This window comes from Caretta caretta, chromosome 10, assembly GCF_965140235.1.
Source record: "Caretta caretta isolate rCarCar2 chromosome 10, rCarCar1.hap1, whole genome shotgun sequence".
Lineage (NCBI taxonomy): Eukaryota > Metazoa > Chordata > Testudines > Cheloniidae > Caretta > Caretta caretta.
The window spans coordinates 4,276,030-4,298,558 of record NC_134215.1 but is presented as its reverse complement, the minus strand read 5'-3'; the positions used below and the strand labels follow the sequence as shown (position 1 = coordinate 4,298,558).

The window sequence follows — 22,529 nt, the reverse complement described above, 5'->3', positions numbered from 1 at the left end:
GTGTGGATCGAGAAGAGCGTCCCCTAAAATGCTTTGCAAACCAACTTACTGCAAAGCAAAGACGAAATCGCTATTATGGAGGAAGCCCGTTGGTTTTAAACCACCAACCAGCGAAGTGTAGGGATCCCTCTAATGAGTGCCACGTTGCCATGGAATCAAATGGAAGACTGAGTCCAATTATCTTGCTGTGAGAAAACAGAGTTCAGTGTAAACAGCTGCCAGCTGTGCTTTCCCCTTCCCAGGTCTTCTCCATCGTGGTGTTCGGCTCCATCGTCAATGAGGGCTACGTCAACGAGGGCAAGGATGCAGAACTCAGGTGCGTCTTCAGAAAGAACGAGGATGCCTGCAACTACAGCATCGCCATCGGCATCATTGCCTTCTTCGCCTGCATCTTCTTCTTTGTCATCGACCTCTACTTCCAGCAGATCAGCAGCGTGAAGGACCGGAAACGGGTTGTCCTGCTGGACCTGGGGTTTTCAGGTATGCCATCAGGTGGGCTGTGTGGGCAGTGGAGGTTGCCCAGGGTTGGATTAAGGCAATCCGAGGCACTGGGCACACCAAGATATAGGGGCCCCCCTTTGCTCTGCCCCTCAATTGAAGTGGCAAGGGCAGCAGTATGGGGTCCCATTTTCTCCCTCCGGCTGTGACAACAGGACCCCCTACCCTCTGAAGCAGTAAAGGTGGCAGCAAGAGGGTCCCTGTAATTAGCTCAGCAGTCAAGGTCTGTCTGCTTGGGTGGATGGGCCACGCTCACTGCATTCTGCCCCTGCCATTCACAGCCCTCTGCTAGGTGGAATTGGAGCAATGGATCTAGGAGTTAATTCTCTTTTGAGACACATTGGGAAGTTCACTCCTTTCAGAGCTATTGTTTAAGGCTCTCTGCAGACTCAGGTAGATGTCTCTGGGTCAGTTACCCCGGGTCATGCTTTCAAGCTTTCCCCCCCACAACCTTGAGGGATAGAGACTTACTTTTTTTAAAATACAAACTGAGATTCTGATATAATCACTTGACTCCAGGAGCAGGGGCTGTGGTGTTTATTGAAGCTGGGTCCTTTGCTGGAAAAAACTTAGGGTGCCAGACCTTTCTCCCATAATCAAAGGCAAAAGTCCCAATGACCTAAATGGGAGCAGGACCAGGCCCATGAGCTGTAGGTGGTAGCTGGATCCATTGAGCCAGCGGAAGCATCCTAAGCTCAGCCCATCTGGAAGCTGCATTTGGCCTGAGGTTCTGGATTTCCAACCCTCACGTTTTTAAAAGTCTGAGGGTGATTTTTCCAGCACCAGGGAGCTTGCAACTGTCTGATCCCAAATGAAAGCACCTGTCAGTGCATCGTCACATCACCATCAGTGTCTGTTGTTAAGAATGAAAAGTGCCAGGTAGAACACTCCAAAGAGGTGTGGGAGGAAATATTCTGTACTCATGGTAGCTGGAAATATACCATAAAGACTCTATTTCTATTACATCAGAAAGCTAGTGTACCATGCTTAGAGAGGCTGAGAGTTACAATGCCTCCTAAGAGATTTAGATGCCTAGGGTCCATTCATTTGAGTGGGAATTGAGCATCCAGATAAATACCTTAGGCTACTTTGAAAATCTCAGTGTCAAGGGCTAACCCTTCACCATCTTGTATGGTCATTTACTCTGTGCAAGGTGTGTGTAAAATGCTGTCCTGATTCAAGGCCTCATTCTTCCCTCACTTACACGGTCTCCTTAGGTGTAACTCCAGTGACTTCTTTAGTAACCTATTTAGTAATCGCTGAGTTTCTACCGCTGCTGGGTCCGATCCTGCAGCCCTGCATGCACAATTCCCATTGATTTCCAAGGGAGTCACTCAGATAGGCCTGGCAGAATTTGATTTTTAATGTCTTATCATTTCAACAAGTAATACTGATGTTTATTTTTATGCATTTCTTTCCCTTTGTAATCGATTGAAATGTTCAGTTTGAGAAAATTACGGGGGGGGGGGAGACAGACAATTATTTAATGACGATAGATGTTGAGGTTCAAAAAGCTAAAGCTTTGTCCCTGTTAAAACACACACGACACGTCAGATGATACAAAAGTAAATACTCTGAACGCCGGCTTTAATCAGTTCTCAAGCAGCATTTTTGTGACTTGGCCTGTCTGTACATTTTGATTATTATTGATGGAAATGTTGTTTTGGTGGTTTGTGTGTTTACAGTGAAACTGATGTTCACCCACGTAATTACCGATAAAAATCGTATCCTTCCAAGCCTACTTCTGGGGGAAAGCCGCAGGGTTGGTTCTAAGTCTTTACACTGGTGTTCGTTTGTTGCAATCCATTGCACAGGGATCATGTGAAAAGACATTGTGCTAGGAAGCAGCTGAAGGCTTGGGGATGTAGCTCCGTAGATGTCAGTGGGTTAAATTACCCCATTTGGCCCTTTTGTGTTTTCTGGGTATGGATTGCAAAGAGCTTAACTTTTCCTAGGGAGAGATCTCACCCCCACCCCCCATGAACTCTTACAGTGAAAAATAAGCCACTTTGTGCCTCCTAAACAAGCCCCTTAAATGCAGGTCATGCGGACATAGGGTTTGCGAGGGACACAGCGTCAAGTAACAGTGAGAGATTTGAAACCATCCAGCAGCACCAGCGTGCTTTGCCCTGGTTGGTGGCTGCTTTTATTGTGTGCAAACAGTAATAATCACCGTGGCTGGTGAGCATCAGGCCATCTGAGCGCCCAGAACGTTGACAAGAAGTGGGAGTCCAGAGGCAGAATGTGGAACAGCAGTCATCGGGCTAAGGTTGGATCTCACTTACATGGGTGTGAATCTGGAGTCACTCCGCTAAAGCCAGCGGAGAAGCTGCTCTGGGTTTAGCTGACGAAAGTGCGAGCACAGGGTCCAGTGTAGATTAAAGAATTCCATGGTGAGAGCTTGGGTCTTCAGTCCCGTCCTAGGCAAAACTTCAGCTGAACTTCTCCAAACTAGAGCTACTGTGTCTAGCCTATTAAGCGAGAGTAGTTGTGAGATCCTAGAAATCAGAGATAGCTCAGACCTGTTACACAGTCTACACCATCCTCTTGAGGGCCAGGGCAGGAACGTCCCCTGTAGTGCTTTGTCCAAGGTATTTCTAAATGACCTAAATCAGAGGTTTCCAAAAGCTTGTTCATGGATCACTGGTGGTGCTCAGAGAATTTGCTGGTGGTCTGTGCAGAACTGACCAGTCTCTTGGTTTTCAGCTGCTAAATCACATTAAAGGAAACCCAGGAATACATTTATCTGGTATGATTTTTCCTTGTAAGGAGCTGTTGTCATCACTACAGGCATGTTTTTTAGTCAAAAATGGTAGGTGAAGTGATCCATGAGGCCACCAGTGGGAAGGGAGGTGAGGTGATCACTTGGGGGGGGGGGGGAGGGGTCCGCAAGATCACCATTGGGAGACTCTGTGAACCATGAAGCGACCAATAAGAGACAAGGTGACCCAACAGGTGACCGGTGGGAAGTGAGGTGATCCATGAGGTCACCAGTGTGGGGGCAAGTGATTCATGAGATCACCAAGGGGAGGGGAGTTGTCCATGAGATGATTAAAGTGGAGTCACCTCATGAAAAAAAGTCTGTGACGTTCTATCCTACGTGATGGGGATTTAACCTCCTTTCTTGGGAGACTTTTCCATGATCTTACATGGCAGATCTGCAAACCCTGTGTGGGCCCTAGAACTAGAAGTATAAGATGATGCAGGAAAGTGTATTCATTTGTACCTATCTTAGGCGTTTTTCTATTGTGCCCATCATCATCTTGGTCCCTAGGCACCGTAAACAATGGGGTCTCCTATTCATTATCAGTAAGGCTACATTTATGTCATGGAATCTGTGACTTCCACTGACCTCCATGACATTTTCTGCCCTGGGGCTAGAGCTCCCAGCCAGCCCCGCCCTTGCAGCTTCCAGCCCCCAACCTGTGGGGGAGACCCCACAGCTGCCCAGCTGCAGCCATGGCGAGTGGCTGGGGAACTCTGCAGCTACCAGCTGCCTGGGGAGATGACCCTGCAGCAGCCCAGCCCCATGCACCGCGTCCGTGGGGGACCCGGGAGCCCCAGCAGTAGTGGGTGCTGAACCTACCTACCTACCCTTTTTGTCAGGGATATTTTTAGTGATAGTCAGGGACAGGTCACAGGCTGCTGTGAATTTTTATTTATTTCCCGTGACCTGTCCGTGACTTTCACTAAAAATATCTGTGACAAAATCTTTGCCTTAATTATCTGTTATATAGGACTAGAACCAAACTACAAAAGCCACAATGGGGCTGTGTTCTTAAAGAGGCTTGAACTCCACTTCCACTTGTGTGCCCATGTGCAAACACCTGGACATGGCCTTTGCAAGGAAAGACAGAAACCCTGTGCAGCTGACAACTTTGACACATGCAAAACAGCATTGTCAATGGGTTTGATTGCCCAGCTGCCCCTGTGCTAGGGTGGGCGTGATTATTGGTGATTCTTGAAAAATTTGGCTCCAGCTATTTACCATGTTTGTATATTCTCTGGTTCCGCTCTTCTAAAATGATTGCTGGCCAAAACATTTTTTTTAAAACATGTAGTACTGCACCCAGACACCCCACTCCCGCCCCCAGACACTCCCAGGTACACGGCAGGCAGTTGCTTTCATAACCAGCATCTGTACAAACAGGTCTCGCACAGCAGAGACTGAAAAAAGTGCTTCATTGCACGGAGTTTGCAGCCTCTGTCGTCCCACAGATAAAGACTGTCATAGCCACTTGTGCTCGAACAGGCCTTGGGCATCAAACCTGCCAGTGGCGGCCAGTGAGCTGAGCTGAGCGACACACCGTGCCAGCTCTAAAATTCAGTTACATTTTTTTTAAAATCTCCAGATTAATCTGTCACAGTCCAGGGCAGCTGCACCTGTATTTCCCCTCGGTGGCCCAGCCAGGACACCCACTTCCCAACTGTTGCTTTTCTGGGTGGAGACCTGCATCTCTCTCACCCTTCTGACCAGGGTATTCCCAGGCTTCACAGATCCCTGCCTTCACTGTGCATTTCCCAGCACAGCCAGGTAGCCCAGAGACACCTGCTGGCTTTCTTTTCAGAGACAGGGTAAACAGGTGTAATTGCTACAGTGATAAGGTATCACACGGCACTTCCTGTGCACGCCTGCTTTATTCTTAAGCTTTATAGAGAAACCATACTGAAAACAATAGAAGAACCTATGTGCCTGCTAATAGGCTTATCAGAGTTAGCTCTGCCCCCTAGCATGGATTCTGGCAGGCTCAATCCATCCCATCCCATCCCACGCCACCCAAAGGATTGGAGCGCTGTGTGGAGCAGGGGTCCTGTCCAGGAAGGAGGCCCTGAGGCTCTCTCTCCTTCCTTTGTCTGTTGGGCCCTGGAGAATCCAGTCTGAACTAATCTGTGCACCTCTCCAGGGGTGGGGGTGGCTTCAGCAGGTTACTAGCAGAGGAAGTACATTAGCATGGCCCCTCCTCACTTGCAAAGGTGCATACTGTGTCACAATAACACGTGCACAATTGGATTTTTTAATCCAATGAACCCCACAGATGTTAAAACTAATTCAGTAAGGATTAACATCATTCATAAAGTTCATCCAGGATGTGGAAAGAAATTGTCTGTGTGTCACGTAGTCCCCTGGAGACTTTACAGCCTGCCCCCTCTGGTACCTGGACTTTCATTTTTTCCTGCCTTATGAGGATGGGTTTCTTGTTTCCCTTTGGATTGTTGCTGCTGCTGCTTTGCCCTATTCTTTCTTTGTATAACCAAAGAACAATGCAAAGGTTAGATTCCAAACAATGAAAATGCATCTGGGAAGTAACAAAAATACAAAGACAAGGAGTAGATGTGTAGATACTTGGATGGAATGTTTTTGCGTCCAAGTATGCCATTTTGTCAACATCAAAAAGTTTCATGAAGATGTATCAATTTCAGTGAAAGTTTCTCAGGGCCAGGATGAACCTTCTGGGAGGTGAGAGAGAGAGAGAGCGCGCACCCGATCTTTGTGATCTGAAAACGGGCCTTTTGACACAGTTGCACTTACGGACAACCTTCCAAAGGTTTGGTTTCCATTCCAGTGCAGAACAAAACAGAGTTGTCGTCCTCTGGCCAGCTCTAATTAGGAGGCACGTCCTCAGCTCCGTTTTGTCAATGGAGCTACACCGATGTACACCAGATGAGACTCTAGCCGTGTGTGTGTGCGCGTATACATATATGGTTGTAGACAGACACAAAATATAATTGCCCCTGCGACTCAAAAGGAATGACAGTTTACCGTCTATGGTGGTTGGAAGGAAGGGTTAGTAGCCAGGAAAGAGTTAACCCAGGAGGTTTCTTACACTGGGATGAAGACTGGACATTCAGTCTATGGTAGACCTGGAATGCTTGTCCCAGCTTGGGGCTGTTTTGGTATTCATCACCCATTGTACCCTGGAAAGTCCTGGCTCTGTGGAATGAGCGTGAATACAGGCTAGTTCTCAGAGGGTACGATACACTGCAATAAAAGAGTCGCGCACAGCCGCAGCTAGCCCCGGTCAGCTGAATTGGTTTCCTGGGGCTCAAGCTGCAGGGCTCTAAAGTTGCCATGTAGCTGTTTGGGGTCAGGCAGTAGCCTGGGCTCAGGGCCCTTGCTCCTCATGGGGGGTCTCAGAGCCCGAGCTGCAATGCCTACACAGCCATTTTGAGACCTGTAGTGCAAGCCTGGGGGCCCAAGCTGGGAGGCTCGGTGCTGCGGGCAGTGCAGACTTACCGAGCGTCCCCGGTTTTTAGGCAGAAAGGTTGTTATTGGAAAGGGACAGAGAATTTTGACACCCGACTCCCTCTGCCAGGTTGATGGAATACTGTAGTGTGGCACAAGCAGAAGAGACACTGAAGCTGTATAGTTCAGCATTTGCTGCTTTCTCTTCCATCTGCTCTTACAGCTGCTCCCTTAGAAGTGAGCTTGTTTAAAACCAGGCTGTAATTATGGCGGTAACACCTCTTCCCTGGTGTTTGCACTCTGATGTCTGCAATTCCCAAAACTATAATTATCCACGGACTTTTACAGTTCATCTTAGCACCTTCCTTTTCTTCATCATGCTGTGGTCCACAGTGGCTACTTTGGCCTGCTTACAGGCCGGGGGGGGGGGGGGGGGGGCGGAGAACCAGCCCTGTCAGACACTAGCAGCAGGGGAATGCCTGGCCCCTGTCTGTGTGCCCACCCCCCCAAGTTTCAGTCCCAATCCCCTCCCAGCAGCTCCCACAGCCCTCCTGCTGCGGAGCTTTTTGGAGGGAAATTTCAAACTTGATTTCTGACTAATCCTGTGGCTCAGTCAAGTGTCTGTCTAATTCCTAGCTGTGTTCCAGGACTGCGTTTGCCCTTGGGGGAGATTGTCCCGTCAGCTCTGCTTTGGAGGTGCTTGCAATGGCTGGGGCTAGTGAGCTAGGCCAGGCAGGACTGGGGAAACAAAACTCATTCTAGGGACAAGAGCCCACATCCCTCAACTCCAAAGGGATGGTGATGCCAGATGGAAGATCTTCATGCCCGGGCCCCTAGAGCCTGCCCCAGCCAGCATGCTCCTTGCTGCAGAGCTCAGCTCCCTCTGGAAGGGGGGAAATGGACACAGCACGGATGGAGACTGCAGTCAAGGGCCTTTGGGCCCAGCTCTCTCCTCTAACCCAGAGATCCCCAGCTGATATCCCAGGCTGGCCCTCCAGGGGAAACTGACCTATCGGACCCATGTGGCTCCCATGCAGGAGAGAGAGCTAGAGCTGCGGGGGAGTCAGTCCGTTGCTCCTTCCTTGAGAAAGCCAGAAGGGGCCAATGTCGGGGAGGAGAGACGACATGTCTGGTCTCTGATGGCAGGGAGATTGCTCTGGAAATATTTCCAGTGGCTAGCCATCTCCGAGCTCCGTTCCCCCAGCCCACCTCGGAGCCAGATCGTGGGGGCAAACTCCAAGAGGGACATAAATGAGTAAAATAAAATCAGCACTTCTTCCCCGCTCATCTCACAGTGCGCAGCGTGGCGGATCAGCGTGGGATGGAGCAGGTCATGGACCTGTGCCAATTCCTCGGGGTGTGCGCACACGCACAAAAAGGGAATTTGTCCTCCGGAGGGGAGGAGGGCCTGCTGGGGGAGCAAATCATGAATATATACTGAAAACGAACAAGGAATGCCAGAGCATAGCCTCTTCCCAGCAGAGCACTGGGAAACACTTCACACGTCCACAGCTGCCATGGACATGCTCTTGCTTTGTCTCCCTTCTCGCCCTCCCTGGGGAGACGGGAAAGTGGGATGGGGATTTCCTGCCACTCCAAAGAGAATGGGAAGGCAGGCCCCAGCAATGCCCTAATGTCCGTGTTACTGTTCCCAGCTTCTGCAGTGGCCTCCCAGGCCTTGCCACCACCTCCTCCCCACAGCAGCTATCCAGGGTTCCCAGTGGATATTTGGGGGGTGGGGAAGTGATTATTGTTGGGGTCCCTGAGAGTGATAAATGGATCCTGCTGATTGGTGCGCAGTCTCTGTTATTCAACCAACAGCCATGTCAAACCAATGAAACTGACTCCAGTACCTGCGGGCAGGCCTCCAGGTGATGGGGTAAGAGTGTCAACCCTTATTCCCTGCCCCCCCCACCAGGTCAGAGCACAGGACCTTGGAACCTCATTCAGCTCCTTGCTGCGCTCTCCAGACTGAACCCCTGGGTGGGTGTCACTGTCTCTCCTCTCCACTTACAGAGTCATTCCAGTAGCTACAATCTCCAATCGGATTAGCTTTCGAAGAATCAAAAGTTCAATCCTCAGGAGTACTGACAGCCTGGCGGAGAAGGCCTGTCTCATGCATTGAGAATGGCTGGGTAGCCCCATGGCCATCAATACATAGATTCAGCAAGATATACATGTTGGTCATCCTATCTTGGCCAATGCCGTTGTTCTGGCAGAAGTCTTCTCCAAGCCTCAATGTCCAGGGGATGAGGGAGGAGATACAATAGACCTTGTTTTCATTGTCCATATTTCAAGGATGATCCTGCTTCTCCCCGTGGAGGCACTGCTGTGAAACCCCCATTGGAACAGATGTGTGGCCCTTAGCATGATGAAGAATAGGAAAAATGTGTCTGTGTTTACCTGGTAATGTCTTTTCTTTGCTAAATACGGTCCACAGACCTTCCTCACTCTGGAGACCAACAAATCATACAGAACCCGGGGGAAGTTGACGTCCAAAGAGTTGGCTTTGTTTGGTTAGGGGGTGTTTTCCATGCTCTGCAGTCGGAGAAATTGTTGTGCTGTTTCTTCAATGTATAATTAACACAATTGCAGGAACTGAAAGACTTGGACGTGTGGACACAAATCTCGGTGCCAAGAAAAACACTGTTTTGTGTTGTACTGAAGAGCCTCTAGCAAAGTAAAATAGGAACAAAACAAGCTTCGTTTCTCTCCCCGCAGTCACATAGAGACTTGGCAGCTACCTTACCCCACAGGTTTATCGTCCGTATCCTTATGGTGACTTGCTACCTTCCTTTTTAAGGGTCAAGATTTCTCAGACTCCGGCCTGACAGCGCTGCAGCCCAATTCCCAGTGTTTGCGTTCCCATCATACTCCCAACACTTGGAAGTTGTCAGTTGGTGTTGGGATAGGGTGCCCGGGGGAAGGGGTGGTAACTGCCATGGACAGTCAGGGTTTCACCTGAAAGCACAAATGCCTGAACACAGATTCCCTCTGCTGAAGGGAGGGACAGTGGTGTTTGCTTCCTGATAGGGGTTGCTTTCCCCGCCAAGGCCTTACTACCAGCTACGGATGCTGTCAAGTGACTGGACGGGAGGGATCTGCAGTCTCAGCCAGCCTTGGATTCCAGTAGGAAATCTTCACCAGCTTTGTCTTCCCTGTCTGTCAGGCTAGGAAACGATAGCCCGTTTATGTGAGAGCAGTGGAGAGAGCCTGAGGCCTCTTGCATGGGCAGATTGTGGAATCGGTTCACAAGAAGAACAGTTCATTTTCCTGCTTTTGCTTGTTCCTTATGCAACACACAGAACCATGGCCCTGATCAAGGGTAAGGGCACTGACCTCACTGACCTGGCCACATTCCACCTTAAGGAATTACAGTCTGCCTTTTCCTGCTGCCATTTCCATTGGGTACAGATAGCTGTTAAAACAGCTGCCACTTTCTACCCAGCAGTGGCTGCATTAGGTAGGTGGGTGAAGCCATCTCTGAGTATGGTAGGAACATGAGCTTAACAGCCCAAGGCTGCAGTCCTTAATGGTGTGACTAGACCCACTGAGTGCAACAGGACTGCTTGCCTGGGTAGGGATTTCTGAGCTCTGGCTCTAAAAATCGGTTTAAAATTCTTTGAGGGCCTTTGGAATGAAAGGTGCTACAGATACACCTACCAGCATTGGCCAAGATTGTCAGAAGGAACTGGTGTTTCTTGGTGCCACTGTCCTTGGGGGTCCAACTGGAAATCTAACTAGTTTTCAGGTGAAGCTCAGTAAGTTTATGCAAGGGATGATAGGAGGGGGTTGTCTGCAGTAGCAGGGGATTGGCCTCCATGGACCCAGTCCTATGTGCTGGCTTCCCGGGGACCCCTGAAAAAGGGGGCCTGGTTTTCGGAAAGTCTGATTCTCCCTGGTGTGCAGCAGAAATGCCAGGTGGCTGTGGCCCCCACTAACAGCCTTCCTTCTCTTTCAGGTTTGTGGTCCTTCCTGTGGTTCGTAGCTTTCTGCTTCCTGGCCAACCAATGGCAGCATACACCAGACAGCAAAGGGGCGTCTCAAGCAGCAGATGCTGCCCGGGCAGCCATCGCCTTCTCATTCTTCTCCATCCTCTCCTGGGTGAGTTTAGGTTCCAGATGCTCAGCCGATCACAGACGTGTGGGTGGGAGGAAATCATGGCCTACAGGAAATAGCCAGGTGGGACAAGGGACTGCAGCACAATGCCCGCTGCCTTAGATTAATCCGAGGCACATGGTTACCAGGGCCGTGCTATTCCTCATCCTTGGTGATGTGAATTCAGTGATGGGTCCTGCACCCAGTGGAGTGAAGGGCAGGACTCCCATAGGCCTCAGTGGTCGTGGATCTGTGCCCTCAGCCACCGAGTGCTGAGATCTTAATGATTTACGGAGTTAAGAGAGTGTCTCTTATTTCATTCAGGGACGTGTCACCGTGCAGGGAGTTCATGAGCACAGAGGGAAATCCTGGCTCCGATTCTCTTTCATAGCAGAGCTTCAGTAGGGAAAAATCTTTAGAAATGTTTTTATAGCTAAAAGAACAATTTGGGGCCAACAAAACACATTGTCCAGAGAGCAGTTGGAATCACTCTCAGGGACCGATTAGATGCCCATGTATGAGTTATGGTTTGGGGACCCCAAAATCAGTCCTGCCACAGCGCAGGAGGAGAAAGTGGTAGGATCACTAGAAACCTCACCATGATGCAGTGGGATACCCCAGATATCTCACCAGGACTGCACTCACCCTGTCATCACTGTCACAGTTATCACACTGATCTTTTTCTTCATTACTGGGAATTTCAGCACCCTGATGAATCAAAAGGCTGCAATGACTGTGGGAAAGGCCAGGCTTCTAGTTCTCCGGAGGGGCGTAGTTGAAGTTGTAGTGGAGACTGGCAGGGTTTTTACCAGGTTCCGAGCAGGTGGGGGAAGACACCGGCACCGTGTCCGCAGTAGCTTCTGCCATAGGAGCTGAGCAGATGGAGAAGTATGTGTCTCAGTTTTCCTAGTATAGACAAGTACTAAGTCTGTGCCAGTCCTGCCCTCTCTGTTCTGTGAGGTGGGAGCTCTGGTAGCCATCATCCTCCAAGGTCTAAGAGCTGACTGTGCCACTCACACACCAGCTTTCCAAGCGTGGTGCTGGGCCTCAGCTGTTAGACTCCAGTGAATGTAACCGGGGTACATGGAGCTCCATGATCATTCACCCCCCGGTAGGAACAAAGAGTTTGCAGCAGAAAGGGCCTAAGAGTGAGAGACAGCAAAGGTCGGGAGGTAAAAGAAACAGGGAAATGAAATCTGATCTGAGCACAACTGAGCAGCAGAAAGAGGAATTAGGAAATGTGATTTGGGGAACCGGGGTTCTGCCAGACAAAGATGGTTTGCAGTAAAGAAATAATTGCAGTTCAGCTATAGTCAAACCACTGAGGAGTAAGGCTGAAACTTGTGGGTACTTGGGTGGATAACTCCCTTTAGTCTGGGGAATTCCAGACTTCCCCCAGCCTCCCAAGGCCCCAGTCCTGTGGAGTGCTGAGCACCCGAACCTGCCACTGGAACTAGCAAGCAAGCCAGTAAAATCCATCATTTCAGTATCTATAGTTAGAGCTCGGTGAGTGATTTGATTTCAAGGAATAAATCCCCAAACCCTCAGAAATATTTCCCCGCTACTAGCCTGTCCTGCTGAGTGCCAGAGAGGTGCTGCCTCCCAGAAGCCTCCTCTGGCAGGAAAGTTGTCTTTGAGCTCTCCATGTTGACCTAACTCTGGTCTCATTGCAGCAGTGGGAGGCTTTGTCACTGATCATTGACTTACGGGGGAGCAGAGCAAGACCAGTGCTGAGTACTTTGGAAAATCCTTCCCTAACCTAGCATGTGCGCCCTCCCCTCCAGAAGGAGATAGTCTCCATTTTCTGCCAATTAGTGACTCAGGCTACCTCCAGGCCCCTGGTTTGATTTGTCAGCTCTTCCCTGCTAACACCAGGGGCGAGAGAAATGAAAGTAAAGCAAAGCGTGCTTCCTTTAACCAGAAAGGAAGGCAATAAGTGAAGTGAAAGGAACGAAACACACAGTATGAAAAACCAGTGCGAGCCCAGATACAGCAAGCCCTGCTCTGCGTTGTGCCTCAGAGCATAACAGTCCCCTGGAAAGAACGGATATCCTCAGAGCAGCAAATTGAGACAGCCTGGCAAACGTAGGAAGGACGAGTAGAATGAATCACCCAAGATAGAATTGGTCCAGGATGCCTGGACTCTTGCAAAGAGCGCCAGGTGGTTTCAGTCACCACCCAAATGCACCTCAGTTTTACACCTTCCTCTGCAAGCCAGTCAGCAGCACCCACAGCAATGTGCGACCCTAACCCAAGTACTGCCCAGGCCTAACATGGCTTAGCTTGCAAGATCTGACAAGATCACAGCCCAAATAGCAAGAACGAGCTGCTTTGCTTGTCTCCTTTGTGGGGGACGGGTGGGAGTTGTCTATCCACGTGACGCTCCTCTGGTACCTGGGAGCCACGTAGACTTGCAGCAGAATTTTACCCAGAAGATGTGCGAGATATGACAGCAAAGCTGATAACTGCCTGAGTTAGATAGGCACCACATACAGAAAGCTAATCTCAGACCCAGGCCTTCGGATGCCCTGTTGGAGTTCACACCTCCAGCTGGTAACACAACCAGACCGGGCATGGCCATCCAGCTGAAGTGATCTGTCAGACAATACTCTGTGTGCTTACTAAAGAGCTTGGGGTTGTGTGCAGGAGAGAGTCTGCTCCCCCATGCTTCCTGTCATTGCCCACATAAGCCTTATGCGGCGTCGTGAGCATGTTACCCTGTAAGATCTGCAGTAATGCCATCATCCTGCACTATAGGAACTGGATCATCTCACGCAAAGGATAGTCTGGGCTTCTCCAGCATTGGGCCTGGCCCCAGTTCACTCACCAGTTTAGCTGCTCCCTGGCTCTATAATTATCCCAATAAATCTTTTTTCATCTCAGCTTCCCTGTAGCCCCACTTAATTCACGGGCCCTGATCTCTTTATTGCTACACTCTGCATTTAATGTAGCAGTCCACAAAGATGCATTGGGAGAGATGCGCTCTCCATCTTATTGGCCACCAGGCAACTTCCCTCCTTGCCCAGATCACCACCACTCAGCCTGGCTGTTGCTTTTGATGTGTCTGATGGATGGGGGCTGACCCAGATGGGCTTTTGCATGGATTAGGTTAGTTCCATTTATGCCCAAAGACAGGCAGACTTTTGGGCAGCTGCTTTGCTAAAAATGGTGCAGTTTCTTGCCCAAATACCCCCCACAATGTACAGACCCATTCATGGCAACCCACTCATTTCTGCTAGGGCCTCCCAACAATAATAGCTTTTGGGCACTCCCTAACTGGGGCTAGAATAGCATCAGTGACCCAACGGGGAAGGGCTGTATATCTCTGTGACAGGGTTTGACTCACCACCGCTGGCACCTCCCGCCAGTCACTCCAGGAATTAGCTCTCAACGGCTGCGGAGTGTATTCAACACATGGTGTCGGGCCCATCATTTGCTCTACTGCCCTGGGACCCGCGTTGCTCCCTGCTCAGCAGTGTCCTCTTCAGGACAGTCCTTGTCTGCTTCAGGACACGGCCCTCCAGCAATGCCCACTGCGTCAGTCTTACCCCCTTCTGGGGGCGTTGTTAACAGCAGTCCTTCTGTCTGCACCTGCCCCGGTGGCCAACCGCAAGTAGTCTAGCTTCTTATCTCAGGGGCCAGTTGCAGTCTGTCTCGGCCTCCCTCCTCAATGGCCAGGTGCAGTGGAAAGCAGGGGGACCCAGGCCCGCCCACTACTCTGGGCCCCAACCCAGAGACCTTCTAGTGGCAGCCTCCCTCTACCCTTCTTCTCTCCCTCTTGTGTACTCAGTTTCCCTGGGCCACTTCCCCTGTGGCCCTGTGCACCTTCCTGACCCTTTGCAGCAGGGCCGCAGCCTGGCAGGTAATTGGCCGGAGCCCCTATCTGCTCCCCCAGGCCTGCCCAGCACTGTTCTGGCTAAGGTCCTACTCCTTTCATCAGGAGCCAGTCCTTCTCCCTTGGAGATCAGGAAGTGACTGCCTTCTCCCTACCTGGGCAGCCTTTATATAGGACCTAGTCTGGTCCTGATTGGCTGCCCCTTTCCCTACCCTGATTGGCTCTCCCCAGGCCTTCACTGATTGGCTGCTGGTCCGCGCAGCCTCTCTGGCTTGGTTCAGCCCTTTTTCTCAGGGGGTGGGGCTCTGCCCCACCACAATCCCCATTACCAATCCACCAACCAGCCAGGCTTCCTCCAGCTGTTCAGTTTGGGACACAAACAATCCGCTCTCCAGTCCATACCCCAAGCCTTTTGGACAGTTTTGCAGTAAAGCATAGGTCCTAGGAGCACCCGTTGCACTCAGGGCTGGGGATTCTCCATAGTTCTCAGTGGGAGCTGCTGGGTGCTGAGTGCTTCTGGGTCTCTGGTTCTGTGTGCACAGGCCCAGTGTGTCGCTGCACTGGCCCTGTGCCTCAAGAGCAATCCGGTGAGTTCATACCAAAGCCAGCTATGTGGTTCCCTGTAAACTCCTTTCCCAAGATGAATGAAGCCTTTCACAGAAGCACTGGGAAAATTTTGCTCCCAGGTGCACATGGCTGGGGTCCTTCCTGCCAGTTCCGTATTCTCGCCCTGGGCGGGTCCCATCCTGATGTCAGTGGGGGGGGTCAGAGTGAAGACTATGACAACAGCACAGATCTGCGACCAGGATTTTGACAGCCTGTTCATGAAACTGGCTGATAATGTTGCTGAGTTTTGTGCAATTACCTAGGTGTTGAGTCACAATTTTGAAGTGGTTGGACTTCTTTGCCACTGGCTTCTTTCCCCCCAGTCAGTGCAGAGCTGTTCTGACATTGAGCCTGCTGCTGTTGCTAATAAACCCTTGTGCTTTACATAATCAATGCACAGAAAATAAACAGATATTACATGGGCACTGGTAGTATATCAAAGTGAGACATGGCAGAGACAGATGCAGCGACTCGCAGCTTCTGCAGGCAGTTTTCCACAGGCCTGTCATGTGTAAACTAATTGAATTGTTAATGAACCAGCCTGATCTAAAAGCAGGTGTGTCATTCCAGCAGTGCCGCTGTTCACATCTCCCACGGTCTATGACCTGAATATCTGTAACCTCAAAAAAGGGGTCAAGGAGTCTCTGCAGAATTGACCTACTTGCTGGGTTTATGAGGCTACCAAGATTTGACTCAGTACAATGACCTGAATTTTGCCGGTGGTTACAGCAACGCCAGCCCAAGAGCAAGCGGCCCTCTGAGTTGAGAGGACAATAAAACGAGTCTCTAAAGCCAGGCGGTTCCTGGGTAGAGGGCACGGTTCCCTCTGGCCCTTTTCTCACCTGACTGGAGTTTAAGCCCTGGGGACATGCGTGCGCGCACGCGCAATAATATAAAGGTTTGCTGACCAGAGACCACCGGAAACCCAGGTGTGCTCCTGGCGGTGGTCCTGGTGCCTGAATCGCTGGGACTCATCTCTCACCGTCAGTGCTGAGCCGGAGCCCCTGCCTGGTGCTGTGGGGCACTGTGTGGCTTTTCTCAGTCTCGGAGGGCCTTGTACTGCCCCCATATCTGACTGGCCAGCCAGGGGTGGGAACATCACCCAACACTTCCTGGCTCTGGAGAGCTGGTTCCATTGACCCCAGGCAGCGAGACCTGTCAGCCCCAAACAGACTCTGGCTTTTACCTGGCGGTGTGTGGAAACACGTCCTTTAGCCTCATGTTAGTTATTGCAGTTGAACTGTTGGTTACCACGCAAGGGGCAGGCTCCAGCAATGTAGGCTGTAGCCCTGCTCGGCAGTAGGGGCTCTGCACACACTCACCTAGGGGTGGTGGCCCCTGGCCTGTAGCAATCACAGTCGAAGGCCTGACACACACAGAGGCTCGGGAAGGGGAACAAGTCATAGAGTCCCTGGCGGCAGCAGGAAGGACGTGGCCTTTGGACGTAGGCATGGAAGGATGGGGCTGACGGTACCACACATAGGGGGCTGGATGGGAGAAGGCACGCAGGCCTCCATGTAAGGTGATGAACAGGCAGAGAAGGGTGGAAACATCTGTCTAGGAACACCGTGTCATGAACTGCTGATGTCTTCACTAACTCTCCGATCCTCATTAAAGGTTGCCCTGACGCTGATGGCCATGCAGAGGTACCACCTGGGGACTGACATGTCTCTCTTTGCCACGGATCAGTTTGCCACTGACCCCAATACAGGATACCCAGGATACCCTACTGGCGGCGGCACCGAAAGCACGGAAACCTATCAGAGCCCACCCTTTACTGAGACCATAGACACCAGTCCAAAAGGTTACCAGGTGCCAACTTACTAAAGGACAGAGGGCTCAACACAGTCATGTCAGAATAGACAAAGTCTCCCCATGGTGCCGTACAATTAACTGGTTGATTGCAAGTGTATTTAGTACCATTTCCTTAATGTGGCCAGTCAGTGCTGGGTAACGTACTATTACCTAGTTGTGCAGTGAATTCTGTACAGTAGTGTTGGTTCTTGTCTTACACCTAAGGGTTTTTTTTATACAAGCAGTGTTCCCTCTAAGTTACTCTGAAACCCTCTAAGTTTGAAACAGAAGGAAGGTTGCTACTACACAAAATACACGAGGCAACCACAAAAACAACACCACAATTCTCTTTGACTTGTTTGAATGCCAAACATTAGCACTGAATTTTGCTGAGTGCCTGGGAAAGTAGACAATAATGCTCCTGTTAGAAAACACAGCAGCTGATGAGTTGATGGTTATCTCGTTCTTCCAGAGCTAACACAGAATTGTTCTCATTTTGATGAACCCGGGCTTGCTCACACAGCTCCCGTTCATTCTCGCCTCATACCTTCCCACTGCAAGAAGCCACTACAGAGCTTCCTTGTGCTGCATAGAAACTAGAGTTTATGAACAGTGCCAAATTTAAAAAGAAAAAAGAATCATCTCGGTGTTGTTTCTAATTTGTATATATTTACTGTACAAAAAAAATGAACAGATGTTGCAAACTTTAGCTTAGGATTCAGGCATCAACTGCTTTTGCTTTTGCTTTTTTTAAAAAAAATGTTGAATAACCAAATCTCTTACCTGCTTCAACATTGTATCTGTTTAGGGAATTAAAAACGACTGTTCTCAGCTTGGTTTGGAAAACAATTCTGCAACTGATTGTCTGCTAATTGGAAAGACCACTTATTGATGGGAAATACAGGATGTCACAGTGCAGCGTCAATGTAAAGTTTGTCATACTAAACAGTTTGCAAATTTACAATGGGTTGCTACCAGTGACACTGAACAGTTATTTACTCTATCATTTAAAGTTTCCGACACAAGTCGTGTGGGTGTGTTAAAACACAGTGACTCAACTTGAAATCTAATCAAATGGAAAGCCTGGCTTTATTTTGATACTGGCAAGTGCCACCATCTGCCATTAACAGAAGCAAATAAACTCAGGTGTGAATATATTGTTACATTGCAGCCACTAAAAATATGGAATCCATTCAGATGTTATAAAGCAAGACTGAAAAGCCATTCAGGTGGGTAGCGTGAGCAGTAAATGAGGAGTAAACCAGGACCCATATCTTCAATTAATGTGAGAGAATTAAAAAAGTGAGTTCATATAAAATGTAAGGGGGAAAATGCCTGAATTTTAGTTATCATTTGCAAAATGATGGGCTTATTAGAATCAAATGAATGTAAACCATACAAAATCCAGTAGATAGTCTATCCCAGTAATACTCTGTCCCAGCTCACAGTCCCCCGGTTATCCAGCTGATCAATGGTGGGAGGTTTGTGGCATTTTCTTTCTGAGGACAAACTTCAAGGATAGTAGACACATCTGGATGAGTTAAATGTTGGCAATCCTACTGCCATGATGGGAGCTTTGCTCTGTATTTAAGATCATCCATTGCTAATCTGGATCAATTTTATTTGGTTAATTTTTTTTTTTTAACAAGAGCCAGTTCAAAAGTATATTTCTTGTTTGCAAAATGTGTGTTAATGAGGCAGTTGAAAGGTCTTATGACTTCTGACCTTGTGATGAGCAACTAGTTAAAATGACTTTCCCCCACTTTTCTTGTAGTAAAAAAACATTTTTGTCATCGTTAATTCGGCTCATTTCAACAGCTATTTAAATTGCAAATAAATACGATAATTAACAGTGAGACACAGTCATAAGCAGTTTCTGTCACTGAGAAAACGGAGTTACTTGAACTCCTGACTGTTCAGAAAGGATTAAAATATGCATTTCCAGTGAAAGTTACTTTTACTGCACCTGAAAGACACAAGCTTAGCTGCCAGTGTCTAGAATATTAAAGCGGAGCAGGATTTTCACATTACAGTGACCAAACTAAAAACTTCTCCCTGGTTAATTTCAGTCATTTTTGGCACTGCTTTGAGATGAACTTGCACCCAAGCTGACGTTCCAAACGCCTGAGAATTTTTGCATCACTCAGTCCCATGGCCAAGGGGTTCCTGTCCCAGACAGGAAAGGAGCTGGACAAGCCGCAGGCTGCTGCTCTTCTTTAGCCAGGCGCCTCCTGCTGGCCTGAAGCAGGGAGATGCAACAGGCAAATGCATTAGGGGAGATTGCAGTTGACAGGAACGCACTGAGAAACCCTCCCATTAAGAAGACAAAGAACCTCTGAATCCCAGCGCATTATACACCTACGTTAATTATATGACCATTGTGATTCTCTCCCAAATCAGTCTTGCGGGAGAAAAAAAATCAAATTATTTTCATACAGGGTATAGTAGAGCTGTAGCAGTATTTTCCTTAGAGGGAACACTGAAAATTTAGCAGCACAAAACACGTGTTTATATTTTAGCAAAATTATAATCCGTTTAAATGTTTCCTTAAATTGATTGTACATGTGAGATGTTTGTTCAGTACATTGTATTTTTTCTAACTATATACCTGTTCCAGAGTTTCCTTGTAACTGTAAAGAACTGAGTTCTGTCTGACTGCTGGAACTGTCCTGATCAGTGGTGTAAATGCGCTAACTATTACAATATGAATGTAAGCACCCGAGGCCTACATTGCATTTTCTCATTTTTTCCTCCCCAAACGGAGCACTCAGTGGGTTTCCGCCGAGGTCTGGACAAGAGTACAGTCAGTGCAAAAAAATATAGCCCCGCACAGACACACCAATAATGACTGGCCTTGGGGGCAGCAACCCGAAAGTATTGCTTGAGGAACACAGGAAAGACAATGTGGCTGTGATTCGACACCTGCAGGCGTTAACTTCACAAAGGGCACCTTGCTCTCCTTAGGGCCGCATTTCGTTTGCCAATCTTCGCTCAAATAGTCACTATGTTTAATGACACTTTTAATGTGACCCCCCTTAGGAAACTGGCTGCTCTTCCAGGTTTGGGGAGGCGGATTAAGCACCAGGGAAATTTTAGTGGTGGCAGGGAAGCCCTGCAGATTGCTACTGGCTTAGAATCAGAGGCGTACAAAGCTGTAACCGACTCGGTCAGTGCAAGGTGAGACTACAGCAGCACTTGCTCAGCTGAAGGAAGTCCTGCCCTGCTCTCTGCTGCTGAAACCCTTCCGTCTCCCAGTTACTCCACTCCCTGCTGCATTGGTGCTTAAGAGAATAAAAGCAAGTGCCATGCTCCAGCCTCCATGGACTCAAAGCTGATCTGCCTTTAGTGTTGGGAAAGCCGTGTGGAAGCATGGGTAGTCACTGCACACTTGCTGCCCCATCTAGGCCACAGTGATGAATTACACACAGCCCCATGAGGCTGTTTTATCCAGTCACGTCAGAGAAGTGTAATTAATGTTGTATTGAAATGCGCAAGTCACACCTGCCTTGGAAACAGTATTTGAAAAACTTTTAACAAAAGAAATGTTCTGGCTTGTTTGCCAGTGTGGTGAACTTCCTGTTTAAACTATTTTACTGGGTAGTAGCATAGATTATTAGCTGTTAAAGAAACTTCTGAATTAACAAATAGGCTTAAAGGTAGCATAAGACATCTGACCTCACTGCAGCCGGTAATGAGACATGCCTACCACTTGCATTAAATCTTGTTTCCAAGCAGTTTGCAAGATTCCAAGGCGTTCCCTGTAGCCATTTTAAGTGTTAATAATGCTGTTTATTAACTGTTGTTACGTGTCAGTGAATTGTGAAGTAGACTAATGTACACAGATACAGATGTCATTAAATAGATTCTTTTGGACTATGGTTAGCAAATTACTAGATGTCAGTATAGTAATTGTTGTACGTGAATTGGGGGTTCACATATTACTTAGTCAGATCACCCCTTTCTCTTCCCTATTTTTCTGTTGTAAATTCACTGTGGTTCAGTAGATATTAGCTGCTTTTCTTGTAACGATCCAGACCAAATCTTATAAGCATGCCAGGATTTTGCTGTGAATTTGAGCGTCATGCCAGGCGCTCTCCATATGCCGTTTTTACAGGCTGTTTAAATATATACTGCATCGTGTTCTCTAGAGATCGCCAAAAGCCCAGTAGATAATTTACCATACAGAGGGCCAGTTTATGCTGCTCTCAGGCTAGTCTGCTGAAAGCTTCTTCATTAGTGTTAGCATGAAGTTTGGGTGTAAAAAGAATAGTGTGTTTTTTTAAAAAAAAAAAACAAACAAGTCACATATGCCTTGCTGGAGAGTTGTTCTATAGAAATAGCCTTGATACAGAATGCCTTGGTGCAGTAACAGAGAGACATTTCAACACCGAGGTTAACAAGCAAACAGCGTGCTTTTGCGTAAGCGTCATTGTTGTTTTCGCATGTTCAATATTGTAGGGTCAAAAGAACAGCTGTATATTGGCAATGTCTCACTAAGGAAAAACTATCATTTCCTACCTTTTCATTATTCCCCGTGAGTAAAGATGACATGATAAACTGAGGTTTAGTAGAAAAGTTTGTTTTTTTTCTGTCCATAACAAAATGTCTTTAAAATAGTGTACAGAGTTTGGTCCCTGGCCTAGTACTCTCATCACCACCACAGAGTTAAGTTTTGTTTTTTGCACAGATGCTTTGAAGTAGGCCAGTTTCCTGGCCTGTAAAGTGCCCATAGTACTTACCCTACTTCACAGCTATGGTGAAGATCAGTTCATGTTAATACTTAGCACTTACTATTCTAGCATGTACCTTTCTTATTTTTCCTCAGGTCTGCATTCCCAATAATTCACACTCCCTCTTCTCTCCCACCACAAATCAAAAAGTTAGTGTTTGCAGATTATGTTTCAGTTCTACATGCTGCAGGTGTGATCCAGGCTAACTTTAAAGACATCATTTATCACTAAGTCATTTCCATGGAATCAGTATTTCTTTTATATAGAACTACCACAAACTCACTTTTTGGCCTTTTTTCTAGTGTGAGTGTGTGTGTGTGGCCTGTTAGTCCATTTCCATTATACATTTATTCATGGTACTTTAACAAACAGTGCTTCTTGGGGCCATTCATGTAAAAAAACAAAAACCACCTCACAACTGAGGCTTAAACAATGGCCTTTTCATGCATCAACTTGAAGCCCAAATTTAGCTGCCTGTATTTTGTTGCAATATGCATTTAAACCTCAGATTCTTTAATAGTTTTTAATATCAAACTGATACCAAATGTGGTTTGCGAATTTAATTTTTCCAGATACCTCTTTACAAGCAGACCGTTTCAAAGAGTTGCAGTTGTCAATAACCCTACGTGCATTGTAGTATAAAGTGGACTATGTATGGAAGTAAATAAAAATGTTTACAATTTTTGTATTGATCTTTTGAAAGAACAATCTGTGATTGTGTATTTTCAGTGTCCGTGTACCAACTGCAACTTATTTTCAATAAAGATTTAAAAATTAATAGAAG

At 48.0% G+C, this 22,529-nt stretch overlaps 1 protein-coding gene across 1 annotated transcript in view; it reads left to right on the top strand.

The window, feature by feature from the left end:
• The window catches only part of SYNGR3 (synaptogyrin 3), a 40,865-nt gene extending 18,337 nt beyond the window's left edge, over nucleotides 1–22,528 (top strand). The window contains exons 2-4 of the mRNA XM_048866780.2: nucleotides 243–480; nucleotides 10,644–10,786; nucleotides 16,839–22,528. Of these exons, the coding sequence (XP_048722737.1) occupies nucleotides 243–480; nucleotides 10,644–10,786; nucleotides 16,839–17,048 (591 nt within the window). The 3' untranslated portion in view covers nucleotides 17,049–22,528. The remainder of the gene's footprint in view (nucleotides 1–242; nucleotides 481–10,643; nucleotides 10,787–16,838) is intronic.
• Nucleotide 22,529: the final 1 nt, after the last annotated feature.